Below are 16427 nucleotides of genomic sequence, written 5' to 3'. Positions count from 1 at the left end.
TCGAGCGCGCGCCCGGACCCCCAGTCCCCACCGCGGCCGCTGGGAGCTCAAGATGGCTGGGCGCTGAGGACGCACCCGGCCCGGCTGGCTCGGCCTGGCCCCGCCGCCGCCGCCGCAGGCTGGCTCCGACCGCAGCCCCGAGCCTTCCAGGCCGGAGCAGAGGCCGAGAAGAAAAGAAAGTGGGGGGGAGGGGTGGGGGGGCGAAGGGGGAGGGCCGGGCGGGGGGAGGGGAGGGCCGGGAGCCGAGCCTCCTGTTCATTAGCAGTTGAGAAAAATTCCTTTCTAGTTTGATCAATCCTTGTTTTCCTCAGCGCAGGCGAGGCGCCCGCCCAGCGCGGGGACAGGGAGTGGGGTCTCTCCGCGGCGGGGGCGCCCTGCGCGGGGCCTCCAGGGAGCGCAGAAGTAGCGACGAGGGGGTCAGGCCGGAGCACCTCCCGGGCTTCTCCCTCCCTCCCTCCCTCTCTGGTTGCCTTTTTTTTTTTTTTTTTTTTCCACTTCTCTCCCTCCCCCTTCCGTTTCTATTTGTGAAGGGAGGAGGAAGGCAGAGGCGGGCTGGTGTCTCTGGCCGGGGACTGGAATTTCATCTGAATGACTGCCCCAGCGCGCACGCAGCGCCCCGGAGTCGGCCCGCCCGCGCCCTGCCACCCGCAGCCGGCCGGCCAGCTGGGGGACGCCTGCGCCACGGCCCGGGGACCGCCGGCGCGCCTTGCTCGCCGGCTCGGGCTCCAGCCAGCCTCGGCGCGGCCGAACTAGCTTCCCGTGCCCCCTCGGACCTCGGCCGGGATCCAAGCGAGGAAGGCGCGGCTCGCACCAGCCAGAAGGGAGCCACCGTCGCCGCCAAAGGAAGAGTGCGGCTCCCCTGCTCGGTGCGCCGCGGGGCGCGCCCCGATGTCAGCCGCGGGGCCGAGCGCAGGCCGCGGGCCGCCGCTGCCCTAGCCGCGCTGCCCGGGAGGCGGCCTGTTATATGGAATTTGGACCACGGCGCTCCCCTCCAGGGCTGGTGCCCCGGCCGCGGCCCTGGCGCAGCCCGCCGCCTCCCGCTAGCCACTCGCCAGGAGGAGGAGACGCAGCCGGCGGCGCGCGCGGCGCGAGGACCCAGGCTCCCTCCTCTGGGGGGCGGGCACGCGGAAGGCGCTGGTGACTGAGCGACTGGCGCGGCCGGCGGGGACCGGAGCTCCGGGCTCGGTGGGTCCCCAGCTGTACCAGACGGATCCCCAGGGTTGGGGACTTAGAGAGGTCTACCCGGGCCCCCTGCCCGCAGCCGCCATGGCGGAGAATTGGAAGAACTGCTTTGAGGAGGAGCTCATCTGCCCCATCTGCCTGCACGTTTTCGTGGAACCGGTGCAGCTGCCGTGCAAACATAACTTCTGCCGGGGCTGCATCGGCGAGGCTTGGGCCAAGGACAGTGGCCTTGTGCGCTGCCCGGAGTGCAACCAGGCCTACAATCAGAAGCCGGGCCTGGAGAAGAACCTGAAGCTCACCAACATCGTGGAGAAGTTCAACGCCCTGCACGTGGAGAAGCCGCCGACGGCACTGCACTGCGTGTTCTGTCGCCGCGGCCCCCCGCTGCCGGCACAGAAGGTCTGCCTGCGCTGCGAGGCTCCCTGCTGCCAGTCTCACGTGCAGACGCACCTGCAGCAGCCCTCCACCGCCCGCGGGCACCTCCTGGTGGAGGCGGACGACGTGCGGGCCTGGAGCTGCCCGCAGCACAACGCCTACCGCCTGTACCACTGCGAGGCCGAGCAGGTGGCCGTGTGCCAGTACTGCTGCTACTACAGCGGCGCGCATCAGGGACACTCGGTGTGTGACGTGGAGATACGGAGGAATGAGATACGGGCAAGTACACTGAACGCGTGCGAACACACGCACACACACACACACACACACAGCTTGGGAGCCACCCATCCGCACAAGCTGACTCTCGTGACATTAGCCTAGAGGCCCTCTTCCAAACTCTTCCCTAAAAGTTTGGGGGGCAAGGTCCTGGGGGAAAGGCCCCGGCTGCTGGATGCATTCTCGCACCTGCGCCCTTAGGATCTCTCCTTCAGTCATTTATGGAATTGGGGGGAGGCTGTTAGAAGTAGTTTTGAGTGTTGCTTTTCTGTTTTGCGCAGTTCCCCGCCCCCCCCCCCCCGCATTGTTTCTGTAAGCTCTACGGGAAGTCACCAAGGCAGTGACCCCGGTCCTGCTTCTCCAGCTGCTGTTTATGTAATGAGTGTCCTGGTGCCGCTGCTGTGGCTGACATGATCCATGATGCTGGCATACCAATGAGGAAGTAAACAAAGCAGCCATGTTAGTTTTCAGCTCTACTGGAAACACGCTGGGGGTTGCGGGGGGGAGCTTCCGGAGATAGAGAAGAACTCTGGCATCTAGCTGGGCAAGGCCTGGGTGTCCAGAGGAGTCCCCGACTGTCAGCTCTTCTAATCCGTCCTAGTAGACGCTCCCCAGGCTAAGGCTGCTCTTTCTATACTTGAATGCTGCCTGCGCCTGGCATGAACAAACCTTAAAGTATGTGCCTTCTTCACCCTGGGCTCTTTCCTCCCAGCCCTGCCCTCTTACACGGCCCTCCCACATTTAGGGAGGGGACGTGGAAGACGGAAAAAGAGTCCTGTGGGTTTAAGGTTGAGCCGCGTTGAAATCTGGTTTCAGGCAGCTGGCTCCCCTGGGCTGCTGGCTGGGTGATTACGAACCGCACCCCCTCCCATTGTATACACCCTACTGCAGCAGCCAATGTCAAAACCGCCTTCCCCCTCTTAGGCCTCTGGGCCTGGCTAGGGAACTGGAGTGGGGCATACTTCCGTCCCTTTCACTGGAAGGGGGCTCCTCCCAGGTTCCTCTCGGGTCCCTTGCCACTCTGGGTTGAGTCACACCGGGAAGAAGGAGTCAGTCGAGCTAAGACTGAGCCATCTTGAAAGCTCTTGCTAGGGGTCTTGATTGAGATAAGGGAGCTGGGCTGGGTTTGGTAGGACTGGGAGTGTGTGTTTAGGGTGGGGGCCCCTGGAGGCCAACCAGGCTGCTGCAGTAGGAGGAAGCTGGGCCTGTCCAGAATGTAGATGCCGGCTGTTTCCTTGGTGGTTGTGGGGGCTGGACGGAGACAAGGAGGGGACCAATCTAAATGAGTCACTGTTTAGCAATTAAAAACCACACATATACAACCAACAAAAGGCAGAAGGGCCACCGCAGGCTGAGGGCGGGGATAACAAAATTTGCTGTATAATTAGTTTGCAATTGCATGGGCCAGCTCTGGGGTTTTGTGCCAGGAGAGGCCTCTGGTTTCTTAAAGGAAGTGTGGGGGTTGGAGAAGTGGAGTCACTCCTTCCCAGCAGCTGGGAAAGGCCAAGTCCTGGGGAAGTGGAGGAGCTCTGTGGTCCTCCTCTCCTGACTCCGGTTAGGCAGAGCCCACACTTTACCCAGGGTTGAGGCTGCTGCTATTAATAAAGACTGTAGGGGTGGAGGCTGGGAAAGGGCAGGGAAAGGCTGGAGAAAAGACGGCTGTCCAAGTCTCTGTCCTGGGGTTGGCTGTAGAAAGTGGGTAGAAGGGAAGAGAAGATAGGACTGAATGGGGACGGTAGAGGATGTGGTATATCCCATGTGTCTGCACCCCTTAAGTGCTAGGGATGTCTTGGGTTAGGGATGAAAACTTAACACCTGGCTTGGTATTAGGAGGCCATCCTAATATGTGTGCCTACATTTACCCTCAAATGAGTACGTCTTACTTTTAAGATTGGGAGGAAAGGGTGACATTTGCTTGTAGAGTGGACCTGGGGGTTCCTTTCATCAGGCACTTTACTCTGTCAGCAGCTCCGTGATGTGTGTCTGTTGTGTGTACTCATGGAACACACGCGCACGCACACTCACGCACTCGTGTGCATGTTTGCATGTGCTCGTGTGCCTATGGGGCAAGCTCAGAAAGAGTGAGTTGCATTAGGGCCAGATGTGCAATTCTGTGAGCTCAGCATCTGCGCCCCAGGCTTATCTTCCTCCAGGTTCCTCACGTCCATTTTCCTCTGGTGCCCCAGGCTTGAAAACCCTTCAGTAGCCCCTTATCACTCAAGTAGAAGTCTGACTTATTGAATGCAGAGGTAGAGCTCCCATCCTGGGGGAGGAGCTGAGCCATGAGGAAAAGCTGACTAGAAAGCCCTGCCTTCTCTTGAGGCTATCCAGGAGGAGAGGGCTTTGCCTCAGCTGGTTTCCTCATGCTGGAGGGAGTCTCCTTGAAAAGGTCTTGTGCTAGTGCTGTGGAAAAGGGCACCAGAAATTTCCAAGGTATACGAGCAGAAGCACAGAAGTAACCTCATGTTCTGCCTCTTGTTTCTCACCTGCCCTCCCTCACAGTGGGTTAGGGTCTGGCTCAGTTGGCTGGAAATCATCGTTAACGCTGCTTGCTGCTGAGTGCTTTGAGTTGCTGGGTGTGGTGACCCACAACTTTAATCCCATCTCTGAGGAGGCAGATGCAGGCAGATCTCTGAGTTCAAGACCAGTCAGGATTACATAGTGAGACCTTGTCTCTGGAAAAACAAGGATAGCGACAACAAGAGACCCAATACCACCATCAACACCAACAACCCCCCTCCCGACCCCCACCCTGCTTAACCCTTCCAGGAGCTCTGTCTCCAAATACAAGCACCCACTCTTGTGTACTTGAGCCCGTGGCTTGGGTGGGGCATCAGGAAGGGGTGTCACTCAAGAGTTAGGCCCGTGCAGGCCAGGACATTGCCCCATTCTGCCTTTGAGAGGACTGGGTGCCAAGCAGATGGGGCCTTGAGCTCACTCACTGGGACATACCTGTGCCCTTGGAGGGTTTTTCCTTTGGGCTGTCAGCCCAGGCATGAGACATCTGGTGGGCTCAGGCCTAGCAATCCTGAATGTCAGACAAGATCCCTTCAAGCCTCTAAGTTTAAGGGTTCATCTTAGTCATGGGGGGGCTGATGTGAGTTGGGAGCACTCTTATGAACTCTCCCAACATAGAAAGGACCCAGGAGAAGTCCCGGTCATGCAGTGAGGGGCTTTGCAGATGTGCACACTGGCGCTTACATGGCTTTTGTGCTTCTGGGTCATGGCTAGGACCCCGGAAGCAGGCTGGAGATATTGGCCTGAACCACGTGCTTTACCTGCTCTACCCCCTCCCTCTGGTGGAAAAGAGGTGTTTTCTGAGAACACAGTCCCACTGCTGAGAGTTGTAGTTGCCTAGAGTGAGAGTACCTGATGGCTGTGTGGGATGGGGTGGGGTGGGGATACATGAAAGCCCTGTGGAGAGTCCATCCGTGTGTAAGAGGAGAGGCCTAGAGGTCTCTGCTGAGCTGGGGCTGGGGTTACAGGCTGATTTAGGAAGTTCAGACCCACACTCTTTCCTCTGCCAAAAGCAGAGTGGGGAAGCTCTGTGTGCGGGGAAGAGGGTAGTGTGAGCTCTGTCCTTTCCTTGATCATCCTGAGTCCTTAGAGAAAGAAGCCTGCTTTGGCTTCCTCCCTGGGACCTAAGAGAAGCCTCAGGCAGAGGTCCAGTCCCCTGCCTCTACCCCAGGATCCTGCTGACAGCCAGGAGCCTGTCATACACTCCCACTGATTGTTCTACCTGCCAGCAGTTATGGACTCAGGGCATCTGTCTGTCTGTCTGTCTATTGTAACTAATTTTATTTTTTTCTCACATGAGTATCTCCAAGAAAGGATGTGTGCACGACTGACTTAATTGGCACTACCTTCCTGTGTGGCTGTGGAGTGAAGGAGAGAGTATGCTCATGTGTTTATGTCTGTGAGAGAAGAGTGGGTGTCAGGTGAGATGGGAGTGGGGTACAGGGCAGGCTGTTTGGGCCTCACTGGTTATCCCCGCAAACTGAATTTCCTGTCCTTGATTTTGTTCAGACTACCACTTGCTAAGTGCTCGAACAGGTAATAGGTGGGCTGTGAGCCTGCCAGGGGGCTTAGGACTTCCTCACCTGGGGATCTTCAGGAAGGGAGAGAAGGTTGGGATTCATGTAAGGTAAGCTGTTGCCTGTGGTGGGTGTTAGAGTTAGGACAGAGCCCCAGTGGGTGCTGCAGAGCTGGGGAGTCGGGAGAGTCTGGGTGGGCAGCCCCACTTGGGCCTCTGCCCTGGGCTGAGCTAGCAGGCCTGGCCAGCTCATCCCTGGCTCTGGGAAAACCTTCCCCCCTGGCCGGCCTGGCATTCAAACCCAGACAAAGCGGGGCTTTCTCTCTCGCCTCTTTGTTCTGCTGCCCCAGAGGCTGCTCTGTGCGCAGCAAAAGCTAATTCGGCTCTGCAGCTGGGAAGCCCTCTCATGCTGGTGGCCTGTGGGGATGGCTGAGTCTCTAGCTTTCTCCTTGCCCTGGCGCCTGTGCCCACCACCTCTTATCCCTGGGCTTGTGGTTTCCCCGGCTTAAGGGTTCACATAGTAGTCCAAAGCAGGCACTGAGGCAGGGAAGGGGGACTTTCTGAAGGGGACAAGAAAATGCTTGTGCTGTGGAGCCAGGTCATATTGGATCTTGGGATAAAGGATTAAATGCGGGGAGTCAGGGTAGTCTTGGGAGCTTGGGAGGAAAGTTCTACAAGGTTCTAGGCTGAATCAGGGAGCCAGCACTGACATGACCTAAGCAAGGAGATGTGTTCTTTCCCATCAACCTGGCCCCTTTCTTGTCCCCTCACATTTACCACTGGGCCTGCCAGAGCCAACCTCAGCCTTGTCTACAAACCTGGGGCCTGCCTCTGCCCTGGGCCTCATCCCGTTCTCCCCTGACCTCCCTTCTCTTCAAGGTTGACTTGAGGGTTTATTATTATTTATTAACTTTTACACAGCCCTCACTCTCCAAACCTTATCCGTCTGCCTGGTCTGGTCTGGCAGCAAAATACCAACAGGGCCTAGCTGGCCAGGCTCCAGAGGAGCCTGAGGTGGCAGGGCAGAAGTTAGGCCCTTATGACTGCCCCTCTTGGTTGGGTGGGGCATCAAGGCATGGAAGCAGGTCTGAGATACATGGGCACTCTGGAGCCATGAAGAACGTGGGAGTTCACAGGCCCAGAATGCTGAAGCCCCAAGGCAAAGGAACAGTGATGAAGTCCCACACTTCTAGGCTTCTCCAGAGACCTTGGTCCCTGCATTGCTTCTAGACTAGACATGGTTCCGCCTTCCACACACTTGAGTTGGGCCACAGTCCAGGAAGCTTAGGGGGACGGGAGGCACAGGCAGTTTAAAAAGCCTCTACTCCCTGTTTTTGGAGTGCCTTTCTGGGACTCAAGCTGGGAGATGGAATCCAGCCTCATCTGCGTTTTTCCCAGGTGGGAACTGACTCCCCATGAAGGTGGGGAGATCCTGGGCTAGACAGAGGTAGCTGGGAGTGGGGAGGGGATGCAGGCAGCGCCTCCCAAGCCCCTGGTCCTCCAGCATCTTCCTGCTTGGTTGGTTTCGGTTTTTTTGTTTGTTGAGATGGAGTCTCTCTCTATGTCTGTAGCTCTGGCACCCGATACATCCACTCTGTAGCTCCCAGACACTCAGGGGAAATGTCCACCAGCAAGGGCACTTCTCTTCCACTGTGGGGGCCTTAAGTCTCACCACATAACCCCTGCTCACCTTCCCTTCACAGGGATTCCCCTGCCTCTGCCTCAGTTCTCAAGTGCCAGGATTAAAGGTGTGCACCACCGTGCTCAGCCCATTTGATTTTTTTTTTTTTTTTTTTTGATTTGGTGGAACTCTGGTGGAGGCATCTGCCTCTTGCCAGTCTCGATGGTGCTTGAAGTAGCACCTCTCCCTGCCCTCCCTGGGTGCAGGGAAGCTGGGGGAGGGGCTTGCCCAGCCTTGCCAGCCCTGAATCTCTCGTTGGTAAGCTTCCTTCTACTTCCTGCCCTGAGAAAAGGGGGTCTGTGAGGTGACGAGGGGAAACCAGCTCCCCTGATGGGGTTACTATCTTCATTGGCTGGACCCAACCCCGAATTCTGAAGCTGAGGCCCAACACTAGCATCCTAGAGTAGGGTGCTTCTTAGGAAATGCCTAAGAGGAGAGAGTGGGCTGAGCAGGAGCCAGGGATAGATAGCAGTCATAAATTCCTGAAGGGCCTCAGTGGGGAAGCAGGAGGGGCCCTCACTGGCTTGTAGGGCAAAACTCTTTCCCAGCCCACGAGAAGTTAGGTTGGCTGGAACCTTTGTCTGTGTGTCTTTTCCTTCCCCTGAGACTCAGCCTGGCCTCCCTTCCTCATCTCTGTTCAGGGCCCTGATCATCCATGACTCGGGCAGGCAGACGTGGAGTAGTGAGAGCCTGAGCTATCAGGTGGCCTGAACCCTGATTTGTATCTGGGGTGCTTGGCTCGGTGTGAGTCACACCTGTGCACACACATGATAGGCAGCCAGCGTGCTGTTTGAGCTCCTGTGATACAGGAGAGGGGGAAGCCTCCCGTTTACAGTGAAGCTTGCTTTTTTTTAAGTGTGTATGAGTATTTTGCCTGCCTGTGTGTATGCAGTGCCTGCAGAGGCCAAAAGGTGTTGAAACCCCAGGAACTGGGGTTATTTACAGATGGTTGTGAGCCCCTGTTAGTGCCAGGAATCAAACCTGGATCCTCTCCACCCAAGCAGCTAGCGCTCTGAGCTGCTGAACTGCTTCTTTAAACCCCCAAGAAAGTTTCAATGCCAGCCCCTTCGTTGTCTGGGGTCTCCAAAAGACCCAACAGTCATTACTTGTAATTGGGTGTAAATGTATGTGCACTCAGGGGTCTCAGAGCCCAGGTTGCTCAGGTGTGCATCTGGGCAGTCCTTTAGGCACCTCCATTTTTATGCCATACAAGCTATATTTATTGTCAATCCGGCCACTCTGGCTGACAAGGGCACGGTCTGCCGGGTCACTGCAGGGAAGAGCCAGCTTGGGACCAGGCTTTCTAGACCTGGAAAGAGAGCCTTACCTTCACCTAACCTCTCAGCATCTTTCCTCTTTGTTTCTTGGCTAGCAACCTCTCTAGAATAGATCTGCCTGAAGTTTCCTGCTGGTCTTGATTTCCTCATATATAACAAGGGTGGGGGTGTTGAGGAAGGAACTGTTAGGAGCCTAGCTGGGGACAGGGAAGGTGAGCAGGGGTTATGTGGTGACACTTAAGGCCCCCACAGTGGAAGAGAAGTGCCCTTGCTGGTGGACATTTCCCCTGAGTGTCTGGGAGCTGCTTTGTAGAGCATTGTGTTTAAGCCTTGGGTGTTTCTGGAAATGGATTCAACAACAACCAGATCCTCCTGACTTTTTGAGGTCTGACTATGAAGAAAGGCAGAGGGCAGCTGCAGCTGCAAAGCCCCCTCTCCCCCCTTTTTAATACAGGGTCTCCCTTTATAGCCAAGAATGACCTCAAACTTGTCCCTCAGTGTCCCCAGAGTAGAAGCTAAGGCTTGCACCGTCATGCCTAGCCAACACCAATTCTTATTTTCCACCACACCCCTTTTTCCTTTTTCTTATTATTATTTTTTTTCTAACCCCTCTGGTCCAGACTGGCCTTGAACTTGCGGTGATCCTCCTGCTTCACCTTCGAAGAGCTAATACTTTGGATGTGTGCCACCATCCCAAGCCAAAGCTCAGTCCCTTAAGAGGGTTGAAATGAATGCTGGATGGGTGTGTTGGCACATGCCTTTAATCCAAACACTCTGGAGGCAGAGATAAGATGTCTTGAGTTCTGGGCCTGTCGGAGTGAATTCCTGGACAGCCAGGACACAGAGAAACACTGTCTCAAAAAACTAACCAAACAAACAAAAAAAGAGAGAGGGTTGGAATTTCTAGAGAAATCAGATCATGATTTGTGAATGAAATACAAAGTATCAGAATGTGAGCTGAAGACGCAAGGCCCTGGGCTCTATCCTCAGTGTTGTAACACCACAGTAACAGTAGAGGGCGGTAGCCTAGTGAGGGGATGCTTGGCTAGAGCTGCCACATGACTTCCTGGGAGTGGCAGCATTTTATGTACAGTACCTGAGGCTGGTGCATCTGGGAGCCTGAAGCTGCCCTCCATTTTTTTCTCTTTTTTTTTTTTTTTTTTGAGTCAAGGTCTTTCTGTGTACTGGCTCCGGCTCCCAAAACTCCTGTGTCAGCTTTCCAGTGCTAGGGTTGCAGGCCAGTATGTCCATATTTGCCTTACTTTATTTTGTATTAATCTCACTGTAAAAAGCGGCTGCTATACTAAAGAACACTACTACCCAGTAGGGCAGGATGTGACAGCCGACAGACCACATGACCAGGATTGCAAGACCTGTACCAACTCAGAACCAACAGGGTCATGGAAAGTTTCTCAGACTTGGGCCTCAGAAAGCGGACAAAGGAGAAGCGGGCAATGTTGGCTGGCAGGAAATGACGGGAAGAACTGAAGTGCCCTGTGAGCACAGTGCTGGGGAGAGCTTGGAGAAGCAGACAGTCACAGGACCTTCTAAAGGCACGTGGTGTGGTGCTCCTGTCCCAGCCAAAGACGTATTTACCTTACACTAGCGGCTGGATGGTTCCTGGCCATGGGGAATTATCTGAAAGGGGGCGGTCATGTTAGGTGGGAGAGACTTTGTCTGAAGAGGTGTGTTTGTGATGGGATAAAGGATTGTGGAAACAGACATTAGGGACATTCGTAACCCTTGCAGAGAACCTGCATTCAATTCCATTTCCAGGGGATCCAATACCTTCTGACCTCTGCCAGCGCCAGACAGGTACCTGGTGCACATAGTTATGTTCAGGCAAAACACTCATATATAAAATAAAATAAATACATTTTTTTTTTTCTTTTGAGAGCTTGGAAAAGCACCTTGCCCTGGCAGCAGATCGGTCTTGAAAGCCGCAGAGTCACTCACTCTCTACTGGTCCTGCTGAGGTGCTGAGCCACATGACTCCCGAGACTGGGGCTTAGCCTAAGGAACAAGGAAGGGGTGGCTTTGTTGCTGAGCTATAGAACAAGGCAAATATAAGGCGAGCTCAAGAGCCTGTGTCACCTTGGAAGGCTGTTCGACTGTCTGCATCTTAGGGTGCTCTACTCAAGCTGGTGCCCCAGGGAAAGGTTCCCGGCTTGAATAATCACAGGCCTCCTACCCCATTACCTGGGATGTATCACTCGTTAACTCTACAACTTCAGAAATAACTATTTATTTATTTATTTATTTATTTTTAAAGATTTATTTATTTTTATTATATATAAGTACACTGCAGCTGTCTTCAGACACTCCAGAAGAGGGTGCCATATCTCGTTACGGATGGTTGTGAGCCACCATGTGGTTGCTGGGATTTGAACCTCAGACCTTCGGAAGAGCAGTCGGGTGCTCTTACCCACTGAGCCATCTCACCAGCCCAAATATTTATTTTTAATTATGTATATGTGTGTCTACAAGCGCTTGGTAAGGCCAGAGGAGTCAGAGTCCCCTAAACCGCCTGTGAGCTGTCTGACTGGTGCTGGGAACGGAACCTGACTCTGGGTCTACCACGAGAGCAGTGGGCGTTCCTAACCACTGAGCCATCTCTTCAGCTCCATTGGCCGGATGACTGTAGCCAGGTTGTCGGACCTCTCCAGGCCTCAGTTTCATCCTTTGTGAATGATGATAGTATAGTCCTTACCTCATGGATGGCTAGGGTGACTAGATGAACCCCCTTCTAAATATAATGAAGTGATGGGTCATAGAAAGCAGGGGCTGCCCTTAGAAAGTTCAGGGCTCCAAAAAAAAAAAAAAAAAAAAAAGCCGGGCGTGGTGGCGCACGCCTTTAATCCCAGCACTCGGGAGGGGCAGAGGCAGGCGGATTTCTGAGTTCGAGGCCAGCCTGGTCTACAAAGTGAGTTCCAGGACAGCCAGGGCTATTCAGAGAAACCCTGTCTCGAAAAACCAAAAAAAAAAAAAAAGAAAGTTCAGGGCTTGACTACCCATGAAGACCCTCGAATTTCCCCTTTCTGAAAACTGCTGGTCCTGGTGCTGCTTGAGGGCTAGGGAGGCTGGCTGGTAGAGATTTGAGGTCCTCTTGAGTCAGAGGACCTCTGAGAAGACTCTGTGCACAAGAGGGTGAAATGCTGCCCGACTGAGTTTGGAGCAGCACCCCATTCTCACACCGCTATTCCAACTGTCCCTACAGAAGATGCTCATGAAGCAGCAGGAGCGGCTGGAGGAGAGAGAGCAGGACATTGAGGACCAGCTGTACAAGCTCGAGTCAGACAAGCGCCTGGTGGAGGTAGTGAACCCTGAGCACAGGTGGGGTGATGGGGATGCAGGGTCTTGAGGCGCTCTGTGCCGGAGCCACCTGTCAATCACTCACCTATTGGAATAGGAGCCCACAGGTCAAAAGTGGTTGGCACACAGCCCAGTGCTATACAGGGGGAATTGGTGGGTCACACTTGACCCTCAGAAGGCAGGGGGTTCAAGAGCCCAGACCCTAGCACCAGAAATGGAGTTGGGGTAGTGACGTCAGCCCGAGGTCACTCAGTGCTCATGTGCCTGCCGGTCCTTGTCTATCTCTGCAGGAGAAAGTGAGCCAGCTGAAGGAGGAGGTGCGGCTGCAGTACGAAAAGCTGCACCAGCTGCTGGATGAGGACTTGCGGCAGACAGTGGAGGTCCTAGACAAGGCGCAAGCCAAGTTCTGCAGCGAGAACGCGGCGCAGGCGCTGCACCTTGGGGAGCGCATGCAGGAGGCCAAGAAGCTGCTGGGATCCCTGCAGCGTCTCTTCGACAAGACAGAGGATGTCGGCTTCATGAAGGTGGGACTGGGGCCCGCTTGCACAGCCCTGCTTCCCAACTGCTTTTAGCCTATGACGATCACCTCCTTTGTCTTTGGAGCCAGCCTGCATGGGCTAGACTTTGTCCAACTGCTGTTCCTAGTTCTGTGACCTTGGACAAGTCACCGATGCTTCCTTCCTAAGCCTTGGCGACCTGTCCTCCATCCTTTATCTGTTAGTCCACATTCTTTTTTTTTTTTTTTCTTGGTTTTTTGAGACCGGGTTTCTCTGTGCAGAACTCACTCTGTAGACCAGGCTGGCCTCCAACTCAGAAATCTGCCTGCCTCTGCCTCCCGAGTGCTGGGATTAAAGGCGTGTGCCACCACCCCCAGCTCACATTCTTTTTTAAAATTTGAAAACTAAAAGAAACAAATTTTGGCAGCTACCTCATTTAATAGCAAATACTGGGTAGAACTGGCATGGGCAGTTAATGGCCTCTCTGTGTTTCACATGGTAAGAAAATTCAAACAGGTTGCTGTGGAAGTATTGATGGGTTGGACTGTGGTGTCCTGTTTGGATCATATGTGTAACACGATGCTTCTGACACCAGATTTCAAAGGCCTGTTGGACTAGGTGGTGTACACTGTCAATCCCAGCACTCAAAAGACAAGACAAAGGCAGGTGGATCTCAGAGTGCCAGCCCAGCCTGGTCTACAGAGTGGATTCTAGGACATATAGAACTACATAACAAAGAGACCCAGCAAAAGGCCTGTAGCACCCTCTCCCAGATGTAAGGGGTACAAAGAAGACATGATGGGAATGCAGCTCAGGGTGTGCGGTACTTGCCTGGCATGCACAAAGCTCAGGGCTTGCTCTTCAGTAACGTATATTATGCCCATTGCCACACTCTCTTGTACTCTGCACAAGGACGTGGAGGCAGGAGGATAGTTCAGGATCGTCCTAGGGCTTAGTTCTAAGCCAACCTGGGATACATGAGGTTCTGTTTTGAACAACAGGAGCCTTGCCTTTCCCGCTGACTGACTGTTCTCTCCTTCCCTTGTAGAACACCAAGTCTGTGAAAATCCTAATGGACAGGTGAGCTGAGAGCCCTGAGTCCTCCAGAACACGTCTGAGGGAGGGCATAGAGGGCCACACCCACTGGTGGGGAGGAAGGGCGGGCTCATGGTGACACCCCCCCCTCACAGCCGATGCCCCGTCCACTGCTCCCCAGGACCCAGACCTGCACGGGCAGCAGCCTTTCTCCCCCTAAGATCGGCCACCTGAACTCCAAGCTCTTCCTGAACGAGGTGGCCAAGAAGGAGAAGCAGTTGCGGAAGATGCTAGAAGGTGAGGGGTTAAAGGCCTCTGGGCAGGGGTAACGGCCAGCCAGTACCATCTCCAAGAGGCAGTATAGCTTAACCTGGGCAGACCTGGGCTTATACCCTGGCTTTGCCACTTCTAGCATGGGACCTTGGGCAAGTGACATTACATGACCCTCCTGAGCTTCGGTTTTGTTTTGTTTTATTTTCAGTTAGAATATAAAAATAGTAAACACCAACCAAGATGTCACACACAACACACATTTGGACCCACAGAGGTTCAAAGCCCACCCAGGAGAGGAAACCCAGGTTGTTTGGGTCGGGAACTTCAGCAACATTTATTCCAAACTCTTCACAGGTCCCTTCAGCACACCGGTGCCCTTTCTCCAGAGCGTACCCCTGTACCCTTGTGGTGTGAACAGCTCTGGGGCCGAAAAGCGCAAGCACTCGACAGCCTTCCCTGAGGCTAGCTTCCTGGAGACTTCGTCGGGCCCAGTAGGCGGCCAGTACGGGGCAGCGGGCACAGCCAGCAGCGAGGGGCAGTCTGGGCAGCCCCTGGGGCCCTGCAGCTCCACGCAGCACTTGGTGGCTCTGCCAGGCGGTACCCAGCCAGTACACTCGAGTCCTGTGTTCCCCCCTTCGCAGTACCCCAACGGCTCCGCCACCCAGCAGCCCATGCTCCCCCAGTATGGCGGCCGCAAGATTCTCGTCTGTTCTGTGGACAACTGTTACTGCTCTTCCGTGGCCAACCACGGTGGCCACCAGCCGTACCCCCGATCCGGCCACTTCCCCTGGACAGTGCCCTCACAGGAGTATTCACACCCACTTCCACCCACACCCTCCGTCCCTCAGTCACTTCCTGGCCTGGCGGTCAGAGACTGGCTCGACGCTTCTCAGCAGCCTGGCCACCAGGATTTCTACAGGGTGTATGGGCAGCCGTCCACCAAACACTATGTGACAAGCTAACGCCAAGCAGGCAATGGACGCTGGGGACCCTTCTCCCCAGCCCCGGTGGCTCGGGAATTATGCATTCAGAGACCGGCCCTTTCCACCCTCCTCTCTCCTTTCTTCTCCATTCCTCCACGTCATTTCTTTTTTGGATTATGTTTTATTTAGGGTCTTGTTTTGATTTTTTTTTTTTTTTTAATTATGCATCTCCTGGATGAGGAGGTGACGGTGGGAAGTAGCCTTGGCCCTTGGCAGGGGCTGCAGGTAGCCCTGGAGTTGGGACAGTATCTTAACTCAAGGTACTGGGCTCTCTTTCCTTCTTTTTTTTTTTTTTTTAAATCCTACCCCCTTCCCTTCACACCCCCATGGCTGGAAGAAGCCTTGGATGACAGCTCTTTGCTCGCCCTGGGAGGCAGCCCAGTGCCCACTGCCCGTTTCTCCTCCCTTCACTGGTTCCTCTGGGCAGTGTGATCACTGGTGGAGAAAAGAGTGACCTAGAGATTGTGGAGGGTTTTCTTTGTTTTAGTTTTCAATTTTTTTTTTTTTAAACCAAGAGTGATTTCTATACAACCTCTTCCTAGCCGGAAGTTCAAGGCCACATCTCAAGCAGCCTTTGGCATCTTCAAACCCAAGTGGAATCTTTCAAAGCCAGGAGCCCCGTGTCCAGGAAAAGCTGAGGAAAAAAAAAAAAAAGGAGAAAAAAAAAAAAAGAACTTTGCCAATGATAGTGACCACAGCGAAAGCAAATAATAATAATATTAATAATAATAAAGAGAAATAAAAGAAATAATGAATAAAAACAAGAGCACAGCCCTTGTGGAGGTCAGTGGGGGAGGGGCTGCCTAGCTCTCCATCCTTCCCTGGATCTTGGTAGAGCACCTTCCTACAGGGAGCACTTTATCTGAATCATAGACTTCCTGTCTAGAGCACACACTGAAATCCAGTCTTCTAAATAAACATGGCGCAGTCTTGCCCTGGCCTTGCCTCTCACCCCACTGGCCCTCTCAGGCCTAGAACCTTTTGATGGTGGTCTGCACAGGGCTCTCTAAGTCTGCTGCCTCCACTCTCCTGTCTTGATTTCTGTCCTCCTGGGTCTAGACACAATCCCAGACCTGTAAATATCACTTCTCAGACACCAGCTACCTCTGTCCTTCACCTTCAGTTTATTGAATAAATCCTTGCTGAAGGCCTTCCAAACCTGGCCCAATGGGACACAGGCCCCTAGCATCTCCGTGAGGTCCTGCCAGTGTGCACGTGCTATATGCTAGGTGCTATACAGGACTGCAGACTCAGAGACAAAACAGACCCTATTCTGGGGAGAGGGGCCACTGGGCTCCTTCCTTTAATGACTTGGGACTTTGGCCCTGGAAGGGATAGAAGGGGTAATAGGATTAGAAGGGGAAGGAGAGCTAGATCTGAAAACCCAGGAGTTTGAATTCCTAAGTGCAGTGGTGGTTATGGATCCTGGGGTTTGAGAAGGGCTGTCTGATACACAGCATCCTTGAGGAGCGCTGGAACACACCCACCTTCCCGCACTGAACT

General features: G+C 54.2%; 1 protein-coding gene across 1 annotated transcript; it reads left to right on the top strand.

Annotated features, from left to right (window-relative positions):
* The first annotated feature begins 483 nt into the window (after positions 1 to 483).
* Positions 484 to 15688, top strand: Trim8 (tripartite motif containing 8). Its single transcript, XM_021151655.2, has 6 exons — positions 484 to 1836; positions 12042 to 12137; positions 12427 to 12660; positions 13682 to 13713; positions 13850 to 13965; positions 14296 to 15688. The coding sequence occupies exons 1-6, from the start codon at positions 1267 to 1269 to the stop codon at positions 14901 to 14903; spliced, it is 1656 nt and encodes a 551-aa protein (XP_021007314.1). The 5' UTR covers positions 484 to 1266; the 3' UTR covers positions 14904 to 15688.
* Positions 15689 to 16427: the final 739 nt, after the last annotated feature.

Source organism: Mus caroli, unplaced genomic scaffold (genome assembly GCF_978045245.1).
Source record: "Mus caroli unplaced genomic scaffold, Mus_caroli_1 scaffold_20, whole genome shotgun sequence".
Taxonomy (NCBI): domain Eukaryota; kingdom Metazoa; phylum Chordata; class Mammalia; order Rodentia; family Muridae; genus Mus; species Mus caroli.
The sequence above is the reverse complement of the archived record's forward strand: the minus strand, read 5'-3'. Positions and strand labels throughout refer to the sequence as shown.

What these genes read in the sequence shown, in the direction of transcription:
- Trim8 (XM_021151655.2), top strand. Translation starts at nt 1,267, where the DNA reads ATGGCGGAGAATTGGAAGAACTGCTTTGAGGAGGAGCTCATCTGCCCC. An exon ending in TACGGAGGAATGAGATACGG is followed by an intron (nt 1,837 to 12,041) that starts GCAAGTACACTG and finishes CTGTCCCTACAG; the next exon opens with AAGATGCTCATGAAGCAGCA. An exon ending in CAGACAAGCGCCTGGTGGAG is followed by an intron (nt 12,138 to 12,426) that starts GTAGTGAACCCT and finishes CTATCTCTGCAG; the next exon opens with GAGAAAGTGAGCCAGCTGAA.